This window comes from Alternaria hordeiaustralica (genome assembly GCF_023758085.1).
Source record: "Alternaria hordeiaustralica strain BMP 2776 chromosome Unknown scaffold_20, whole genome shotgun sequence".
Classification (NCBI taxonomy): Eukaryota; Fungi; Ascomycota; class Dothideomycetes; order Pleosporales; family Pleosporaceae; genus Alternaria; species Alternaria hordeiaustralica.
In genome coordinates, this window is record NW_026056792.1 from 537,400 (window position 1) to 555,517 (window position 18,118).

Below are 18,118 nucleotides of genomic sequence, written 5' to 3' on the forward strand. Positions count from 1 at the left end.
GTGCTCATCATAAGCCCGCCATTTGCGCTAATGGGTGACAGAAACTTTACCGGACACCTGTCGATCACCACTAACAATGTCGTTACTGCCACGATACCCAACGAGCGACACCTATTCGATGAACCCTATATCACCTCTAATGGGCGGATTAAGGTAGACCGCAGGTTCGAGAACGTTCCTATCGTAAGCTACTTGGATCCAAAGAATTGTACGGTGCCCCGAACCGGAAATACGTTTTTATCTAGTGTTTACCCGATAACCAATTACGACAAAGCTAGATTCACCATCACTCCGATACAGCGAAAGTCTCTCACATCAGCAGTGATGGGCATTGACAACTGTGCCGGCTTTGTGAATTCGTCTTCAGATATAGCCATCGCTTTTTGAAAGAAACAATATGCAGTGGCGCAATTACGAGTGTCATGCAGGGTGCGATGGCTGCGCTGTTGATATTTGCTAGTACTGGTTTTCTGGTGTACCTAGGTAGCGTTGCAAACGAGTGTCCGGAACACAAGCATTAAGCGATGCGGAGCTACGGGAAGTTGCTACTACTCTACTTGCCAATGAGAGGCATGCCTGGACATGGCCTGTCAGGAACGTGGAACTGGAAAGGGCGTAGGTGAGTTGAGTGGGCCAATTAAAGGTCACCTCGATATGTTATGGTTTTATACTATACAGGTTCATCTTGACGAGGTGGAATGGGTCGCCTGAAAGACAAATATTGGTGGCTCACGATAAACAGCCGCACTTTCGTCACGATATGCCATTCGTGGTGCGTTCGGCAACTTCCAAAATTAGATGCAGGCTAGCTCCCGGGTTGTTTATCCTCCGCGATGCAGGGCCTCGAGCAGAATTCTAGCAGAATAAAGTGCTGCGCATAGATACGTCGGAGAAGGTATAGCGAGCCGGCAAGCAGGTGTTTTGATGCACTTCCGATGGTAGCGCAATTCTCATGTCACTCAGCCAATCAAAACATTAGCGTACCGACTCAGCGGTGCTTGCAGCACTTGCGCAATCGAGGATTTTGCCGACATGACCGATAGCTCGGCGAACATGACCTGGTCATCAAGAACAATTGATCGCGGGCTATCCGATCGGCTTTGCGGGGATGGAGCAATGATTGCTTCCAGGGGTTGAATCCACCGGTACATGCGCCAGCTCTTTAGGGCTGACTCGAGCGACCCTGCACCGCCGTGGTGCAGCGGATCAAGCCAGCCGTTGTGGAGATCGTGTGGCATACGATTTTGTGGATACTCAAGGAAAGATCATCTCCATCGCTAATCGTTGCGATCTCACTCTAGTAGAGGAACTGAAGCAGGCCTTGGAAGATTGCTCACTGCCACTTCACCAGTGGGTAAGACTGGGCGCCGTTGTGAGACATAGAGTGGCAGCTTGATGACAGGCTTATCCCTTCCTTGGACGTAAACAAAGCTCCACTAACTGCGTCGAACCCGTTTCGTGACGAGCCCTAATCCACCCGCCACCGGCAAATTGAAGTTGACACCAACGGCACATAGCATATGATAACTGAGTCAGTTTAGGAATTGGGTAGATTCGGCGAGGTTACATGGCCTCGCCCGTGCGCTCATGTGTTGTGGCTTTTACAGCGGACTCTGCATTCTACACCAGCACGAAAAGCAATTATTACTACCCGTGCACATCGTCGTAAACTACCTTGTCAAAATGCTCCTTCTGTTCCCGCACCTAGCGTTTACCTTTGTGCTGTTGGTCAGCGCCTGTTGCCCCACGACGAATGCTGTCTCATTAGACGATGCGGCACTGGATGCATTGAGCCAGATTCCGCCATGCGCCGTAAGATATACATGGCACAAGAGGACGATTGTTGCAGCTGATTGTTGCAAAGCTAGATTGTATCAACGAAAACCTGCCTGCCATTGGCTGTACGCTCCTCGACATAGAGTGCCAATGTAGTTCCAAAAACTCGACCAAGATTTTGCAACCGTGCTTGGAAAAGCAGTGCAACTACAACGAGACCTTTGGTATGTTCGTCGCAGTGATCGGAAGCGGTATCACTGATGTGTTTGTAGCTACGCTCCGCATTCAAGCCTCTATTTGCGACAAGCCGCACGATAACCTATCGAACTCCATCCGGATAGTGGCATACGTGACTGGAATCATACCAATCATCGTGATTGTAATGCGCTTTGCTTCTCGATACGTGGGTAGCAATAAGCTCTGGTGGGACGATTGGCTCCATCTAGCAGCGGTGGTAGGTGTTCGATGAACAAATCAGTGTCATCTTACTTACGATTGTGCAGGTCCTGGTCATCCCTATGACTGTTGCCCTATTATTGAACCTCAAAGCGGGACTCGGCCATCATATATGGGACCTGACATATCCACGTGTCGTCGCAATCGGCAAATGGAGTACGCTTCCATCTGCTAGCTCTGATACATAAGTACTGACTAGAGACAGCCTATATTGCTACCATCTTGTGGGGTGTCGAATTGCTTCTCATAAAGTACAGCATTCTCTGCTTGTATATTCGCATTTTTCCGAACGTCTGGTTGAAGCGCGCGGTCTTCGCCTTCATGGCTTTTACGGCTCTGTTCACCCTGCCCCTACTTTTCCTGGCTGCGTTCCAATGTATTCCAGTCCGCGCTATCTGGAATCTTCAAGAGCAAGAAACTGCGAAATGCATCGACTATATCGCCGTCTTGAGACTGACGGTTGTATACGAGATCATCGCTGAGACTATCCTATTCAGTCTTCCTATCCCGATTGTATGGAAGCTGCAGATGAAGACTGCAAAGAAGATACAGCTACTCATCTTCTTTAGCCTTGGTATCTGGTACGTCTTGTCTTGGTCTTGTTCGATTTGTGTAATCTAACCCTTCCGAAGTGTTATTATCATGTCCATCGTACGCTTGCCATTTTTACCAGGGGTTGTCGACACTATCGACCCAACCTACACAGTGACTGGCACATCGATTACTGGATTCACCTCCAGTGGAGTTGCACATATATGCGCTGCCGTCCCCACAATCAGAAATCTGATACGATACTGCCAGAACGGGTTCAAGATGCCCACGAATATTCCTTCAAGCTACACCACGGACCGCAGCACTTACAACTCTACGAGCAAACGAAGCTACAAGTCATTGCAGGACAAAAATAATGCCTCTAATACAGCACAACAGCGAGGCAAAGCCTCATCTCGCGATACAAAGGATCCATATCGCCTATCCGCAATCGTGGATGCCGAGAATGATGGCACAGTCGTAGAGCTATGTGCGATAAACTCGCCAACTCACGCGAACGCATTGAATGATGGGGAACAGGATGGACAAGAAGGGGAGATTCGATGGACTCAGCGCGTGGAAGAACAATTTCCTACTATTGTTGGCGAATCTCCGTCGCCGGGGTTGGACGACTCAGCGTCTCAGAAGTCCATACTTCGTCAACACCCCTATTCATGAAAGCAAAAGAGGAAAGATCAGTGGCATGTATGCCGCCCAAGAAAGCTGTTTCGCAATTACGTGTACCTACTTTGAAGTTGCAACAACAGAGGCCGCTTTAGTGATGCATGCAGAGTGCTTGGACATGGTCGCACTACCTCCTTTTGCTTTTTGAAGCTTACAACAGATATAGAGAGACCATATCTTTGAGTTCACCCGCTTTTCCTGATATTCATTCGGGTAGCGCAGACTAGCGGACGCGTGCATGAGCTTGCGCCACACGTACAGTCGGCTTGACGCGACCATGGGGCGTATACTCAAGAGTGTAGTCAGGTACACCGGGTAGGTATGTAAGTGGCTGTCGCAAGCTTTCCAAACAGCGGTCTAGGCGAGCAATTCAGCCAGGCGTCTGCAATGCTTGTAGGGGTTTGAAGTAACATACTGGCATGTGATGCGAGCTCGTGCCCGTCTTGCTCTTTGTGGTCGTAGTACACATCTGGGTACAGGTGCTGCTTGATACGCTTCTGTTGAATGGTAAGCAGTTCCCAGTGGCAGCCTGCAATCAGTCATTACGTGTTTCCGATTGGCCAGTGCCCAACCGACCTTAGCCAATGCAGCAGACGACACCTGAAGTTCGCGCTTGCGCCTAAGAATTGGAGGAAGAAAAGCGGAAGCTAGAAGCTAAAATCATAGATATCCTTACACAGAGTGTTTCAAAGTTCGAAACGAGAGGTTACGAGTGCTCTTCAGTAGCGGAGTTACACCGAGTTAGCCTCGGCTCATCGCCTACATTTGACTTGTTGGCCGATGGAAACCACGACGACAATTTCTGCTTGCGCAATGTGTTCACTCATGCCTCGAAGTGTCACCAACTAAATCCTGAGCGGCAGGAGCGAGAATGGCTAACCAACGTATGGAGCTTACTACGCCAGCAGTGACATGGCAACCTCGCACGACTTACCTTACTGCATACAACGTCCTCTTCGCATCGCTATGGGCATCGGTCTTCGTTCGAGCCATGTCTAATGCTCGAAATGGCAAATTCGAGCTCTTTGATGCAACAGAGCCATATGCGCGATGGATACAGACCGCTTCGTTGATAGAAGTCTTACATGCGGCGTTTGGTATGTTCATCATTCCTACCTCTTCTTGTGCATCTCATTGAGAACGATACCAGGTGTCATCAAATCTCCAGTCAGCACAACCGCACTTCAAGTTGTTACACGCGTCATACAGGTTTGGATGGTGTGGTACAGCTTTCCGCAAAGCACGGCAACTTCGCATGCTTATCTTGCCTTGCTCCTTGCTTGGTCGGTCGCAGACACCATCCGGTACCTGTATCTTGCGGTCAACATGCACGGGAAAGCCCCGAGAGGACTGGTGTGGCTCCGGTATGTTCTCAAGCCACCTCATCCGCTACTTGGTCCTACCTAGGTAGCTGACTGTCCCAGGTATACCATGTTCTACCCACTCTATCCGGTCGGTATCGGGGCTGAGTGGTGGTTACTGTACCGGTCTATTACTCCTGGAGCGAAGGTCAGCCCAGTCATACCGCTCGTCTTCTACTTCTGCTTGATGCTGTACATTCCAGGTAAGATTCTTTTATGGCGGCTTGTTTATACTCGAAATTCACATCTTATTAGGTTCCTACACCATGTACACCTACATGATCAAGCAAAGAAGGAAGACACTGGGTTCCAGACACAAGGTCCAGTAAGCGCATGGATTTGGTTGCGTTCCAGCACGAACGTAGTCATATGCAAAGGATGGGCAGTCTTTTTGAACAGCTCTGTCTCCGTAACGGCTAATGTCTGGAATGTGGGAAGACACGCGCAATGGCATTAGCCCGGGACAGGCCAAGGCTGCAATGAAGGCTAGCGTATGTGATATGACAGGGCCGACACCAAGGACGAAGACGAAGAGCATGATAGTATTGCAAGAGGTTAGCATGACCGACGGTAGTAATGTTTAGAAAGAAGAATATATAACCATAAGAACCGGACCCACATATGGCAGACAGGTTAGATGTAGGAAACCTTGACGCCCATTCCTACGGTACGTCTCACCTTGTCCCACGCACTCCGTATGATGCGTAGTATCCTCTCTCTAAGAGGGCGCCTGCCAAACGCCAAGCCAAACGCCAACAAGAAAAGTAAGGTACGGAAGAAAGCCATGGGATTGGAAGTCATGTGATGGGCCGTATCGGAAATCAGGGTGTGCATGTTTGCGAACATGGTAGACGCGCGGTTGTAGAGGCCGGGTGGTGGTGTGGTTGGTTTCTTGGCGGGCGTTCGGGAGGTGCGGGAAGACTGCGATGGCGTGGGTTGTGGCTCGTCTGAGCCGCGGGGTTGGCGTCTGTTTTGTTCCTCGCGTATGCGGCGTTCGTCTTGTGCGCGCGCCTGGTCGAGGCGCTGGGCCTCGGTTTCTCTGCGGCGCTGGTCCATTTGCTCCTGTTGTTGCTGGCGCAGCTTCTCTTCGCGGGCTTGCGTGTCTTCCTTTTCTTCCTTGAGAGAGTGCAGTGCGAGCAGGAAGGCTTCCTTGCGCTCTTGGTCCAGCACCTCGGACATGTCGATGAAGTCGCGGGCATAGTCCCATTCGTCGTTGCGTGGCAGGACGTGCAGGGTGTAGAGCTCGAGGAGTTTGATGCGCTTTTCCAGGTCGCGCGGGGTGTCAGACAGGTGTGCGGAGGCGTCGGGGGCCGGGTTGGCCGTGGCGGACAGGTACGTCTCGAGCTTCTGCTGGTTGAGCCGCTGCGAGGGCGCATGGGTAAGGAGGAGGGTGGCGAGGTTGACGACCACGTCGGCGTCGACGTCGCCCTCGACACCCGCATAGCCGTCGCGGACCACGTGGTCCCAGATGCTGCCGTCGCGACACTGCGAGACCAAGTGCTTCCATCGCGTGCTGCCAAAGGCGTGCTTGCCCTCTTCGGCGCCCAGCTCGACCACGGCGTTGAGGAAGGTGAGGTAGAAGCTCCACACCTTGACCCGGGTGCCGCGCGACGCCGTCGCGACGGGCGCGTGGCCCACGACGTCGGCCGCGTCGATTGGCGGCGGGCTGATGATGGGCTCGATGGTCGACAGCGCCTCGGGGAGGCGTCGCGTCAGGAACAGCTGGGCAGCCTGTCGGTAGGCTTTGGCCATCTGCGACGACTGTTGCCGTGACGTCGAGAGCGACGAGATGGATGATGAGAGGTAGCGCGACCCGCTGACGTCGTCGTAGAGCGTCGCCATGTTTCGATGTCCTCTGAGCTTCACGAGCGCACAGCGGTGGGTGACGGAGCGCCCGGTGTCAACATTTCGAACCTCGGCTGACCTCACCTCACCCGAACCGCCTTGGCGCGTCACCTGCCTCCGACACCCCGAGCTATCTGCGTTTGCATCAGTCTGTAGACGTTGTCAAGGTGCTTGACGCGCGCTTGCCTGCGTCAAGCTCAGAGGCAGGAGCTAGACACGCGCTTTGTCGCTTGATCCATCGCTGCTAACCTCCACGACCATCTCTACGCGTCTCGCCATCATGGACGTCGACGCAGCTACCTTCCCGCACCACTTGCTGGCCATCTTCATCCACATATCCGAGGCCGACTTTGTGTCTTTTGATCTCGAACTGTCCGGCATTCCATCGCGCATCCAAGACAAACCTGCACATGGCCCGGCCCGCTTCACCATGGAGGAGCGCTATGCCGAGACCAAAATGGGCGCCGACCGCTATCAGATCCTACAGGTAGGTATCACCTGCGCGCGCTTCGACTACCTTGCCAACACCTATGTCTTGAGGCCTTACAACATCAACATCAGCCCGCTTTTCGACGAGCGCATCGACTTTGAGCGTGAGATCAAGTTTCAGAGCGGCGCGTGTACCTTCCTCCTCAACAATGGTTTCGACCTGGGGGCTCCATTTGCCACAGGCGTACAGTACTTATCCCGCGACGAAGCAGAGCGAGCAAAGCGCATGGCCTGGGATCGACTCGAGAACAAGAATCCCATACCCGATCTGCAACTTAACTCGGCAGATGTCGAGTCGCTCGACTTTATGCGCAGGGTGAGGCAAGCCATTGAGAAATGGAAATCTAGCACTTCGTCGTCCTTGGACATTACAACTCATACAGGGCTTTCCACTCCGCCCGTAATACCCGTCATCACGCGATTCGAGAAGCGTCTCGTGCATCAGCTCGTGCGCGCAGAGTTCCCAGAGTTGGTGTCCATAGGACGCGGAGAGTGTGTTCGTATCCTCCATCTAGACCCTGTGCGTGAGGCCGACAACATGCGCAGGATCAAGAACCGCGTCAAAGAATCCATTGTCCGACAAACCGGCTTCCGCTGGGTCTTCGAGGCTTTAGTCAAGGGCGGCGACATCAATCGCGCGGATCCACTCTATGTCGCACGCACTACTGGCACCATCGTCACTGCCGACGCACATGATATAAGGGATCGCTACGACAGAGCCATAGAGAGACTTAAAATTAAGCAGCCCGTGCTAGTCGGCCACAACATGTTCACTGACATTGTCTACTTTTATCGTACTTTTGTCGGCCAACTGCCTGCACGTGCAACATCTCCTCATCTGGTCAACGCGCTAACTCTGTACAGGATACCCTGCAAGGCTTCCAGGATGCCATTCATGAGCTGTTCCCCAACATCATCGACACTAAATATCTAGCGACTCATGCTGAAGGCGACCTCAACGCCTCCCCTACACTACAGGATATTGCCGAGAATTCAAGTCTGCAGCCGTTGCCCCACATCGTCACGCATGCCGACCATCCAAAGTACCAAGAGACTGAGGCCTTCCACGAAGCAGGCTATGACAGCCTCCTTACTGCCACCATCATGATCAGGCTCGCCGCCAAGCTTGGTGCGGAGCGAGGAGAACAGGTTCCGGCGCCATTGCCCAGCCGTTCCAGTAACAAAGCGAAAGGAGTGTTGGCGGAAGATGTTCAGGATTTTCTAAAAGATGGACGCGAGAAGGTCGACCTGCCCGTTCCCCTGCCCCCAGTGGAGCAGCCTCAACCCAAGAAAACAAAGAAACAAAGGGCCAAGGCTAGGAAAAAGGAGGCAAGACAACAACAATTCGAAACTAAGAACCTATTCGACACGCTCAAAGCTCTGAGCCCTGACGCCGAATCTTCCTCGACTGAAGATGACGGAGAGGTTAAGCTTCCTGAAGATAGTGAACTTGCAAAATGGGACGAACAGGTTCAAGACGTCGCCGGGTCATGGGAAAATGACGTCTACGTCCAAGATAAGACGGGATGGGTGCCGTTGGAGCAGGTTAAGCGACAGCCAATGGAGCTCATCCCAGCCTTTGATTCAGAGTTTTGGAACGAGTTTGGCAATACATTGCGTGTGTTTGGCACTCAAGAAGCTGTCCTGAAGATTGCAGAGTGGGAGGTTTGAAAGCCGCGCAAGCTTGACTCCAAGCTAATAAAAGGTGGAGTTGGCACCAAGGTTCTCATGGTTGTGTACAATCTTGAAGAGCTAAAGTTACGCCGTGAGCGGTAGTAGAAAGACAAACATGTGTTGTCTCTAATGCGCAACTCGTCTCTGTGCCCATCATGGTGATTTATCATAAGAGACAGTGGTTTGAGTGCGTAACAAAGAGTTCTTCAATGTCTTCCCCTCTTCTTGTAAAGCATGGACACACAGGTTCGGCATTTGCCGCTCATTTCAACGCCCGCCCATGTCATCACCCATATACAGTCTGCTTCTACCGTACACGAACCCGACTTTCGGTCCAAAAGATCGCACCTCCTCAGATATACACGATTTGCCTTTTTCAATCGATGCATATGACTCTGACAGACTACTCATACACCATCACTTCGAACGGCCAGCTCCAACAGATCTCTGCAGCGGTCTCGTGTGCTCTTCAGGACGTCATAGCGTATTCGAAAGATTCCGCAGGGAGAATGCTCGACTTGACATGTATGAGTCCGCAGTTTGACGGAAAATGGTCTCGGGATCGGAAGAGGTAAAGGATATAGGCAGGTTGTCAGGTAATATCAAATTGAAGGGTCGACGTCTGGTGCTGTTGACACAAAGTTTTCAACAACGTGCAGGACCAGCGCCTATGGCTTCTACTGGCTCGATGTTCACCTCCACCGCTTTTGTCTGTGTCGTACTCGATGGGACGATCCCTCGGTTGTGCTCTTCGTCGGAGCCGGGCACATCATTTTCCTGGGGTAATGGCTCAAAGTGCGCATTGTTGACTCTTTTCCTATCGATGCGACGTCTCCAAGGCTTGTACAGCAGAACACTGAGACCACCGAAAACGATAAATGTACCGCATATAGCTCCGCCTGCATCCTGTTAGTGTCGAATTCTTTTAGTGCGATCAATCAGCTCACCAACTATATCCCAAGCATCGCCCAGCTTTTCGACGCCTTCCCAAAACTTGCCGTGCGGCTCGGCAACGTTGAGCACCAGATTGAGGAACTGCACTGTCCCGATGATGGTCGCGACAACCACGGTAATGACTGTTAGCACAATGCTGTAGTAGCAAATGGCGATCGGGTCGCGCGCAAGTTGCGTGCTTGTGTACAGACTCATCATCAGCGCACCATCGGTGGTATCGAGAAGGCACATGCCTGCTGTGAAGAGCAGTGGAAAGATCAAGATCAGCCAAATTGATGTCCCCTTCGTGGCTTGAATCGAACTTATTCCTAGGATAGCGATCTCGGAAGAAGTGTCGAAACCTAGCCCGAAAAGTACACCCAGAGGATACATCTTCCAGGGTCGGTCGACCAACTTGAAGAGCTTCTGCAATATCGGGAAGAGGCAACCGCCGCCCTGTATCTTGAACTGTTCGTGCTCACTACCAGGGTCGCTCGAAACCATCTTTCGCATCTGTACTATGAGCTTGTACAGAATGTAGATGTTCATAAGACCAAGGAGCAACAAGAAAGCAGCAGAGACTGAAGTGCCGATAATGCCACCGACACGCTCGAAATTGTCAAACTTGTCTGACACCGCCGCTGCAGTTCCTGCAACGAGGAGCGACGTGATGATGACGATGGTAGAATGTCCGAGACTGAAGAACATTCCAACCGTCACTGGCCGCTGGCCTGCAGCAACCAGACGGCGAGTCATGAGATCGATCGCCGAAATATGATCTGCATCCAGGGCATGGCGCAAGCCCAGAGTGTACGAGAGGATTGCTGTCGAGATCAGTGGCGTATGCCAGTGCTGCCGACGTTTAGCATATGCGATCAACGCCATTTGGATTCACCTTCTTTACTTACTAAGACTATACCAACTGCCGCCCAAACAAGGAGGTTTACAGCGACGAGGGTGATGATGATTGCGATTGCCGCGAATGGGAGCCTTCTGAGGTAGGGTGTCTGCGCATGATATGCAGATGCTTTGTTGGATGCATTGCGAAAGAATGATAATTTGCACCCTGCATCGCTACCCACTACAGATGAGGGGCGGGAGGTTGCCATTCTACTCGCTCTCGCTCTCGGGTGTAACAAAGGACACGAGAAATTGCGATCGAAGTGTGATAGAAAGAGAAAGAAGTTTAGAGAGGTACCTATAATGAAGCTTGGAAGGTAAGTATCGCAGAGCACCGTGGGATGCAAATGACGCCAAGTGGGGCTAGCAGCTGTTATCGTGACCCTCTGGCGGGGTAATTAGCATCATGGTGTACTAATAGTCGCGAATCCACAAAACCTCGGCATCAAGTTTTGACGATCAGAAGCTCGTATTGTATATGGTGAACTATCGTCGACTCTCAGATTTTGCGGAAGCATAGACATGCGTTGGTGCCACCAAAACCGAAGCTATTCGAGAGAGCCACATTGACTCTGTGCTGTTGAGCAGCATTGGCGACGTAGTTGCAGTTAAAGTCAACCGCCGGATCTCCTGGATTCTCAAGATTGAGAGTCGGAGGTAGGATGTTCTGGTCATCGTCAACATGTAGGCTATGGCAAGAACCACATCTGACTTACGTGATGCATCCCAAGAATCGTGAAAATTGTCTCCACGCTCCCTGCAGCACCCAGAAGATGTCCGACCGCACCTTTTGTACTGCTCACATTGATTTCACAAGCTCTATCCTTTCCGTCTTCGCCAAGCAGAAGCTCTTTGATGGCTCGGTTCTCCGCAGCATCACCTAGTGGGGTGCTCGTCGCATGGGCGTTCACGTAGTCGACAGCGCTTGGCTTGAGGCCGGCATGTCGTAGTGCATGCTTCATTGCGAGACGTGGACCTTGGCCATCTTCGCGAGGTGCCGTCATGTGGTGTGCGTCGCTGGACAGTCCGTAGCCGGCGACTTCAGCATAGATGTTCGCACCTCGCTTCCTTGCGTGCTCGAGTTCCTGCACCTGATTAGATACGACAGGTACGGCAACCTTGCACACAGCGATCGCGTACCTCGAGAACCACAACTCCGGCTCCTTCTCCAATGACAAAACCATCCCGTTCTCGGTCGAATGGTCGACTGGACTCCATGGGCCGTTCATTGAACTCAGTAGCCAGGCTTCTAGCCCTAGCAAAGCCTGATATGGCGAGAGGATGAATGCATGATTCAGCTCCGCCGGCTATCATAACATCTGCATCTCCGAACTGAATCAAACGTGACGCGTCTCCGATGCTATGTGCTCCGGTCGTACATGCTGTTGTTGCCGCATGGTTCGGTCCCTATCATGGCTCAGCATCAACAAACATAGCCAGAAGGTTATAGCCACCTTGAACCCATAACGCATCGATATGTGACCTGCGGCTAGGTTGATCAACAGTCGTGGAACAAAGAGCGGGGACACCTTTCGGTAACCCTAGCACAATCAGTTGACAGTTACGATCGATAGCTGGGACAACCCACGCCTCTCTCATAAGCAATTGTGGTATCATACACATCGTCTAAACTGCCGATACCAGATCCCATGTACACTCCCTATCTCGGCGTGAGTAAGATGCAGGCTGGGCGGATGCTGAGCCTCCGTACTGTGACTTCAAGATCGGCCTCTTCCTTCGAAAACCATCCCGCATCATTGAGAGCTTCATCGGACGCCACCATGGCGTACTGTGCGAAGCGTGCCATACGGCGTTCATCCTGTAATAAAATTAACATTGTCAAAGACGAGAACGTTGGGTGGCGGCACATACGCTGTGGCTTAGATGCTCCTTTGTATTCCATTTGCCATCGGTTTTGCTACCCTGAGGAACCAGACCAGCGACTTGGCTCGGTAGCAGCGCGAATTCAGGGCTTCTGTCTTTGATGGAAACGATGCCACACTGGCTATCGATCAGACGCTTCCAGGTTCGTCGAACACCTATCCGCGTTAGGAGAAATGGGATCAAAGCAAGGTGAACGTCGCGTCACCTAGTCCAAGAGGGGTTACAAGCCCTAAGCCTGTTACTACTACCCGTCGCATCGCATGTCAGTAATTATGGTTGATGTTGGATACGGACGCGTTTGGGTGGGCAGGGAGAGCTAGTGTCACGCGCAAGCCACGTGTGGCGTCCGTTAGCGAGAGGTGCGTGCTACATAGCCGTGATTGCGTCCGTCCTTGTTGTTTTAGGTGCCTTCATTTCGCTCCCATCGCAGGAATTCTATATAGTGCACGGTGAGCTTGGTTTCCATTTGCAGCCGTTGACTGGTCAGAGTACGCTTTGCGCCAGTCGGTTGATGCATTAATTCGACGATGACAAGTCGTATTTGGGCCAACAAAATATTTCTGTGTACTATAAAAGCCAGACAACAACCTGCAATTTGCTCATGACCATCGCAATCAAAGTCGGGAGAGCTCAACCTTTCTGTTGTTGTCCAATCATCTAACTTGAAACACCTGCGGGCAGCCGGTGACTCTGTCTCTTGATTGCACTCGAGGGTTTGGCGACAGTCTTCGTGTTGTTGCACAACCTCATGGGAGAAATCGTATGGTAACGCCATTTTGCGCAAAGCAGTGATTATGTCGCCAAGTAAGTGAAAACAATCCTAGACGATGGCGGACAGGCAACACTCGGAGGGAAGCCTCGAGTCTTGTCTCGGGCATTGCGGGGAACTTTGGAAGCAGTGTCAAGAGTATCAAGGCTTGGGCAGACATTTCAAAAAACCAATCTAGGCAAAGGGTGATGGTTGATGTTTGACAGATCGAGGGCATCATACGGGCCAGGCAAATCCCAAAAGCACGTCATTGTCTTGGCGAGCCTCGTCTAGCGGGCGTCTGCAAGCAGCACTCGACACCAATGTGATGACTCCCCACAATGTGATCGATACGCCAGACTTCCTGCAACGCAGGCTCCACTCTTCCCTACGACTACACGTACGACATCGCGACTATGGATACCTATGGATCTGCCAATGGATCGACGAAGTACAGTAGGTGCATTTTGAACTTTTCTTGCCGTCGCAAGCATTTCGGACAGGCAAAGCAAGAACGGCTGGTTGCTGTAATTTGCTATGCGGAATGTTGAAGAATCCAGACGGGTTTTCTTGACGCGTTCTGGCGGTGCATGATCCAAACTGACATGCGGTAGGGACGGTGTCGTCGCAGCCCGAGAATCCGTTCGCCAAACTTATCCCCGACCAGACCTTTGCCGTCATCCCCCGGGTCACGCTCGAATCCGGCGTCGTGTTACACAATGTCAGCGTTGCCTACAAGACCTACGGTACCCTCGCGCCCAGCGGAGACAATGCCATGGTGATATGCCATGCGCTCACCGGAAGCGCTGACGTGGGAGACTGGTGGGGACCGTTGCTAGGTGGGCCTGGGAAGGCTTTTGATATATCGCGCTTCTTCGTCGTCTGTATGAACAGTCTCGGCAGTCCTTACGGGAGCGCAAGCCCGGTCACAGCAAAAGATGGCGACGTCTCGCTGGGTCCGTACGGACCCGAGTTTCCACTGACAACTGTAAGAGACGATGTCAAGTTAGTCGAGCGAAATCTGGAATTCGTACTTGGAAGCCGCTAACGGGCACAGTGTCTTCAAGCTCCTCTTGGATGATCTTGGTGTGAAGCAGGTCGCTGCCGTCATTGGAGGATCCATGGGCGGTATGCTTGTCCTCGAGTTTGCCTACTTCGGAAAAGACTACGTCAAGACCATCATCCCGATAGCCACTTCCGCTCGCTACAGCGCATGGGGCATCAGCTGGGGCGAAGCGCAACGGCAAAGTATCTACAGTGACCCCAAATACGACGACGGCTATTACGCATATGAAGATCCTCCATCGACCGGGCTTGGAGCCGCACGCATGTCTGCTTTACTGACTTACAGAAGCCGCGACTCGTTCGAATCAAGATTTGGGCGCAACACACCAGACCTATCCAAGAAACAGAGCATCAATACTGTACCGCGACCGACCACTCCGTCCAATCCCTCCCATGAACACTGGGCGATACACAACCACGGTCACAAGAACGCTGGCTCGCCGCGTCTGATGTCACGGACAAACAGCAGTACCGCCATACCCGGTTCTGCAGCCGCACATGCCGACCTCGAGTTCCATGATGCATCGGACCCAGCCACTCCGAACCTCGAAAGGTCAAGCTCGACAAGTAGCAACAGTCAATTCCCGCGCTCATCGAAGCCTCTTGCGCCGCACTACTTCTCAGCACAGTCCTACCTCCGTTACCAGGCCGACAAGTTCATCAAGCGTTTTGACGCTAATTGTTACATCGCAATCACAAGAAAGCTGGATACGCATGATGTATCCCGCTACCGCTATCCTGAAGGCGAGACACCCGACACACTAGATCCAGTATCGGCCCTTCATTATGCGCTTTCCTTGATTGAACAGCCTACACTGGTACTAGGTATACAGTCGGACGGTCTCTTCACATTTGCCGAACAGAAGGAATTGGCCGCTTGTATTCCCAAGGCTACACTTAAGACGATCGATTCTCCAGATGGTCACGACGCCTTCCTCCTGGAATTTGAGCAGGTAAACAAACACTTACTAGGCTTCCTCGAGACCGAGCTTCCAGAGATCATGAATAGAACACCAAACGTAGAGACCGCAACAAGCGATTCTGGTATGGTCGCCACCAAAAGCAGCACGTTTGGTGAGGCTGAGGTCGACGATATCACGGCATGGTAAGAAGAATGGGAGCATTGAATTTGGCACGGCGTTCTGGGTTCAGAGGATAACTGCACTGGTCGGCGTACAAATTTCGGTATAGGCTTGAAAGAAGGCTGCATGAGTATAATGCGCCATGGGGCGTCCCGAGCTGAGGTTCAACCCCTCGTAGACACCAAGTATTGCAGCATGAGAGCAGCAACAACAACAACCCAATAATTCTCTCCTCTTAGTTTTCCCGAATCTTTCAACTCTGTCACAAACGGCTCGCACATGTCCAATCTACCTCATGTCTGTACCCCGCCTTGCACGCTAATCGTTAGTCGTCTCCGCACGTCCACCGTCTCGCGTGCCCCTCATCCTCGGTTCGTATACACAGCGGATACTCCCCGCAGACCTTGACACGAACGTGCTTTATCCGATCTGGTCTCCCGAGTTGCAGTGCCGTAGGATCACGAGGGCTTCGGTGACGATGCACGGTAGATTATGAACGCAACGTCTTGACAATGGTAGAGGGATTATCTGTGTACCGAATTCGGACTGCTCATGCTTTTGCGACCCCGATCAGTAACCTTCGACTATCCGTACAAAGGCCAAGAACAAGGTCCGTTAAGTTGGACCCCCGCACATAGGACAGTGGGTGCCGGGTGTCCGTGTTGATACATATATAGGTGTATTCGGAGTGACTCGATGTTCCTCAATCAGCCATAGTCCCTTTCTTCACATCGTCCCGAATACAGTAACATTATGCAACTCCCCAAAACACAAAAGGCGGCCATCAAACAAGGCACCGGCGACAACGCTACGATTACCATCAAGGAGATTCCTGTCCCGGAACCAGCTCCTGACCAGATTCTCGTCAAGATAAACTACAGTGGCCTCTGTGCCTCGGACAAATCCCTGCTCCATGATGAGTGGGACTTCAAGATGGCCGAATGTACCAAAGGCATCGCAGGCCATGAGGGCGCTGGCATCGTTGTAGCCGTTGGCGCAAACGTGCAGGATCTCTGGCAGCCTGGTAATCGCGCTGGTATCAAATGGATTGCGTCTGTATGCCGACGATGCGAGTTTTGTACTAATGGCCAAGACGAATGTCATTGCCCGAAGCAGCTGAACAGTGGATTTACTGTTGCGGGAACGTTCCAGGAGTATTGCTTAACGGATGCGAGGTATGCGACGAGATTGCCTGATGGTGTCAAAGACGAGGAGGCGGGCCCGATCATGTGTGGTGGTGTTACAGCATATGTGGCTTGCAAGAGAAGTAAGGTACTCCCCGGGCAGTGGATTGTCATTCCGGGAGCGGGTGGTGGTGAGTATGCGCATAGCGCTTTTGTGTCCTCTTCCGTCTTTCGCAGCGACGAAATTGAAACCGTCATATAAGATGATACTGATACCACCCAGGCCTTGGTCATTTTGGTGTTCAGTACGCTCGCCATATGGGTATGCGCGTTATTGCCATCGACGGCGGCGCCGCCAAACGCGATCTCTGCCTCTCTCTTGGTGCCGAGAGGTTTATCGACTTCACTACATGCTCGGACATCACTTCCGAGATCATGAAGATTACTACTTATGGCGCCCATGGCGTGATCGTTTTCGCAGCAACGAAAGCAGGCTACGAACAAGCGCCAAACTTGCTGAGACCCAACGGCACGATGGTGTGTGTAGGTCTACCGAAAGATTCGTCGATCATTGCGGGAGCTAGTCCAATCCTGATGTGCCTCAAGAGATTGAATGTTGTGGGAAGCGTGACAGGAACGCTAAAGGACGTTGAGGAGGTGAGTGTTATTCTCGCGAGCTAGGTAGGGAGACTGCTACTAACTGGGCGGGTAGGCACTCGACTTTACTTCGCGAGGACTCGTACATCCGATTCTGACTCATGGTGGTTTGGAGGATATTGATCGGTTCTGTGCAGACATGAATGCAGGGAAGCTTGCTGGACGGGCTGTTATCAAGATCGCTGCGTAGATGGGTACAGTCCACGATGCTCTACATCAAGTAGGAATTTGATACCGCCATGCTACACTCAAGATAGATCTGCGCCAAACCCTACGTGAAGCAAATCAGAGGCGAATCATTTTTCTGCTCTGCTTGACTCCTTTCCTTCGTTATGATGCGGCTGAATGCGTGGCTGAAGGGTTTACGAGTGGCTGTGTTTTACAATGGGTTCATCTTAACTTGCCTCCAAATACTAGTCAGCGCTCTTTGGAGCACTACCTCGGTGACAGACCTACTCAAATGTAGCTCTCGATCTGCTATTGAAGAATAGAGTAACCAGCCACGGAGGCATCAGCGAAATTTAAGGTGGTGGATGATGACGGTATGGAGAGGATCATAGGTTTCAAATCAAGACCAGGATACTAGACGAAGCTGTCGAGACAAAGGTGCCGGTTGCCACGAATATGCCGGATATGAGTGTGAGACACGCATAGAGTGCATGACTGCAGATATCCGCTATGCGATGTATGATTGTCCTAGGGCTAATTTGAGATAGCGATAGTCATCTGGCTCTTCACCCTACGCAAACCGTACCACGGAAATTGTTTATTGAAAATGTCTTTGGCGTGGCACAAGCAGGATTGCCTCATAGGTGACGCGAAAGTGAGGGAAAGATGACGTAGAAAGACAAAAAGACGATGTTCGAAAAGGAGCGGCAAAGAAGAAAGGAAGATAGTCGAGCAGGAAGA

General features: G+C 51.9%; 7 protein-coding genes across 7 annotated transcripts; 4 read left to right on the plus strand and 3 right to left on the minus strand.

Moving 5' to 3' along the window:
* Positions 1-4,773: 4,773 nt before the first annotated feature.
* Positions 4,774-5,137, plus strand: J4E84_008283 (uncharacterized protein; the record flags this gene model as incomplete). Its single annotated transcript, XM_049390859.1, has 3 exons — positions 4,774-4,811; positions 4,872-5,011; positions 5,064-5,137. 3 exons carry the CDS (start codon positions 4,774-4,776, stop codon positions 5,135-5,137), a joined length of 252 nt encoding a protein of 83 aa, XP_049241566.1.
* A 304-nt stretch (positions 5,138-5,441) lies between these two features.
* On the minus strand, positions 5,442-6,650 carry J4E84_008284 (uncharacterized protein; the record flags this gene model as incomplete). The annotated part of the gene is made up of 1 exon (XM_049390860.1): positions 5,442-6,650. One exon carries the CDS (start codon positions 6,648-6,650, stop codon positions 5,442-5,444), a length of 1,209 nt encoding a protein of 402 aa, XP_049241567.1.
* A 283-nt stretch (positions 6,651-6,933) lies between these two features.
* On the plus strand, positions 6,934-8,813 carry J4E84_008285 (uncharacterized protein; the record flags this gene model as incomplete). Its single annotated transcript, XM_049390861.1, has 2 exons — positions 6,934-7,959; positions 8,007-8,813. 2 exons carry the CDS (start codon positions 6,934-6,936, stop codon positions 8,811-8,813), a joined length of 1,833 nt encoding a protein of 610 aa, XP_049241568.1.
* A 648-nt stretch (positions 8,814-9,461) lies between these two features.
* On the minus strand, positions 9,462-10,858 carry J4E84_008286 (uncharacterized protein; the record flags this gene model as incomplete). The annotated part of the gene is made up of 3 exons (XM_049390862.1): positions 9,462-9,715; positions 9,764-10,601; positions 10,658-10,858. 3 exons carry the CDS (start codon positions 10,856-10,858, stop codon positions 9,462-9,464), a joined length of 1,293 nt encoding a protein of 430 aa, XP_049241569.1.
* A 290-nt stretch (positions 10,859-11,148) lies between these two features.
* J4E84_008287 (uncharacterized protein) lies at positions 11,149-12,790 on the minus strand (the record flags this gene model as incomplete). Its single annotated transcript, XM_049390863.1, has 8 exons — positions 11,149-11,316; positions 11,366-11,734; positions 11,790-12,056; positions 12,104-12,190; positions 12,238-12,309; positions 12,361-12,468; positions 12,522-12,688; positions 12,739-12,790. 8 exons carry the CDS (start codon positions 12,788-12,790, stop codon positions 11,149-11,151), a joined length of 1,290 nt encoding a protein of 429 aa, XP_049241570.1.
* A 907-nt stretch (positions 12,791-13,697) lies between these two features.
* On the plus strand, positions 13,698-15,455 carry J4E84_008288 (uncharacterized protein; the record flags this gene model as incomplete). Its single annotated transcript, XM_049390864.1, has 3 exons — positions 13,698-13,737; positions 13,896-14,269; positions 14,292-15,455. 3 exons carry the CDS (start codon positions 13,698-13,700, stop codon positions 15,453-15,455), a joined length of 1,578 nt encoding a protein of 525 aa, XP_049241571.1.
* Positions 15,456-16,181: 726 nt separating this feature from the next.
* Positions 16,182-17,399, plus strand: J4E84_008289 (uncharacterized protein; the record flags this gene model as incomplete). The annotated part of the gene is made up of 3 exons (XM_049390865.1): positions 16,182-16,452; positions 16,836-17,209; positions 17,265-17,399. The coding sequence occupies 3 exons, from the start codon at positions 16,182-16,184 to the stop codon at positions 17,397-17,399; spliced, it is 780 nt and encodes a 259-aa protein (XP_049241572.1).
* Between the last annotated feature and the right edge of the window lie 719 nt (positions 17,400-18,118).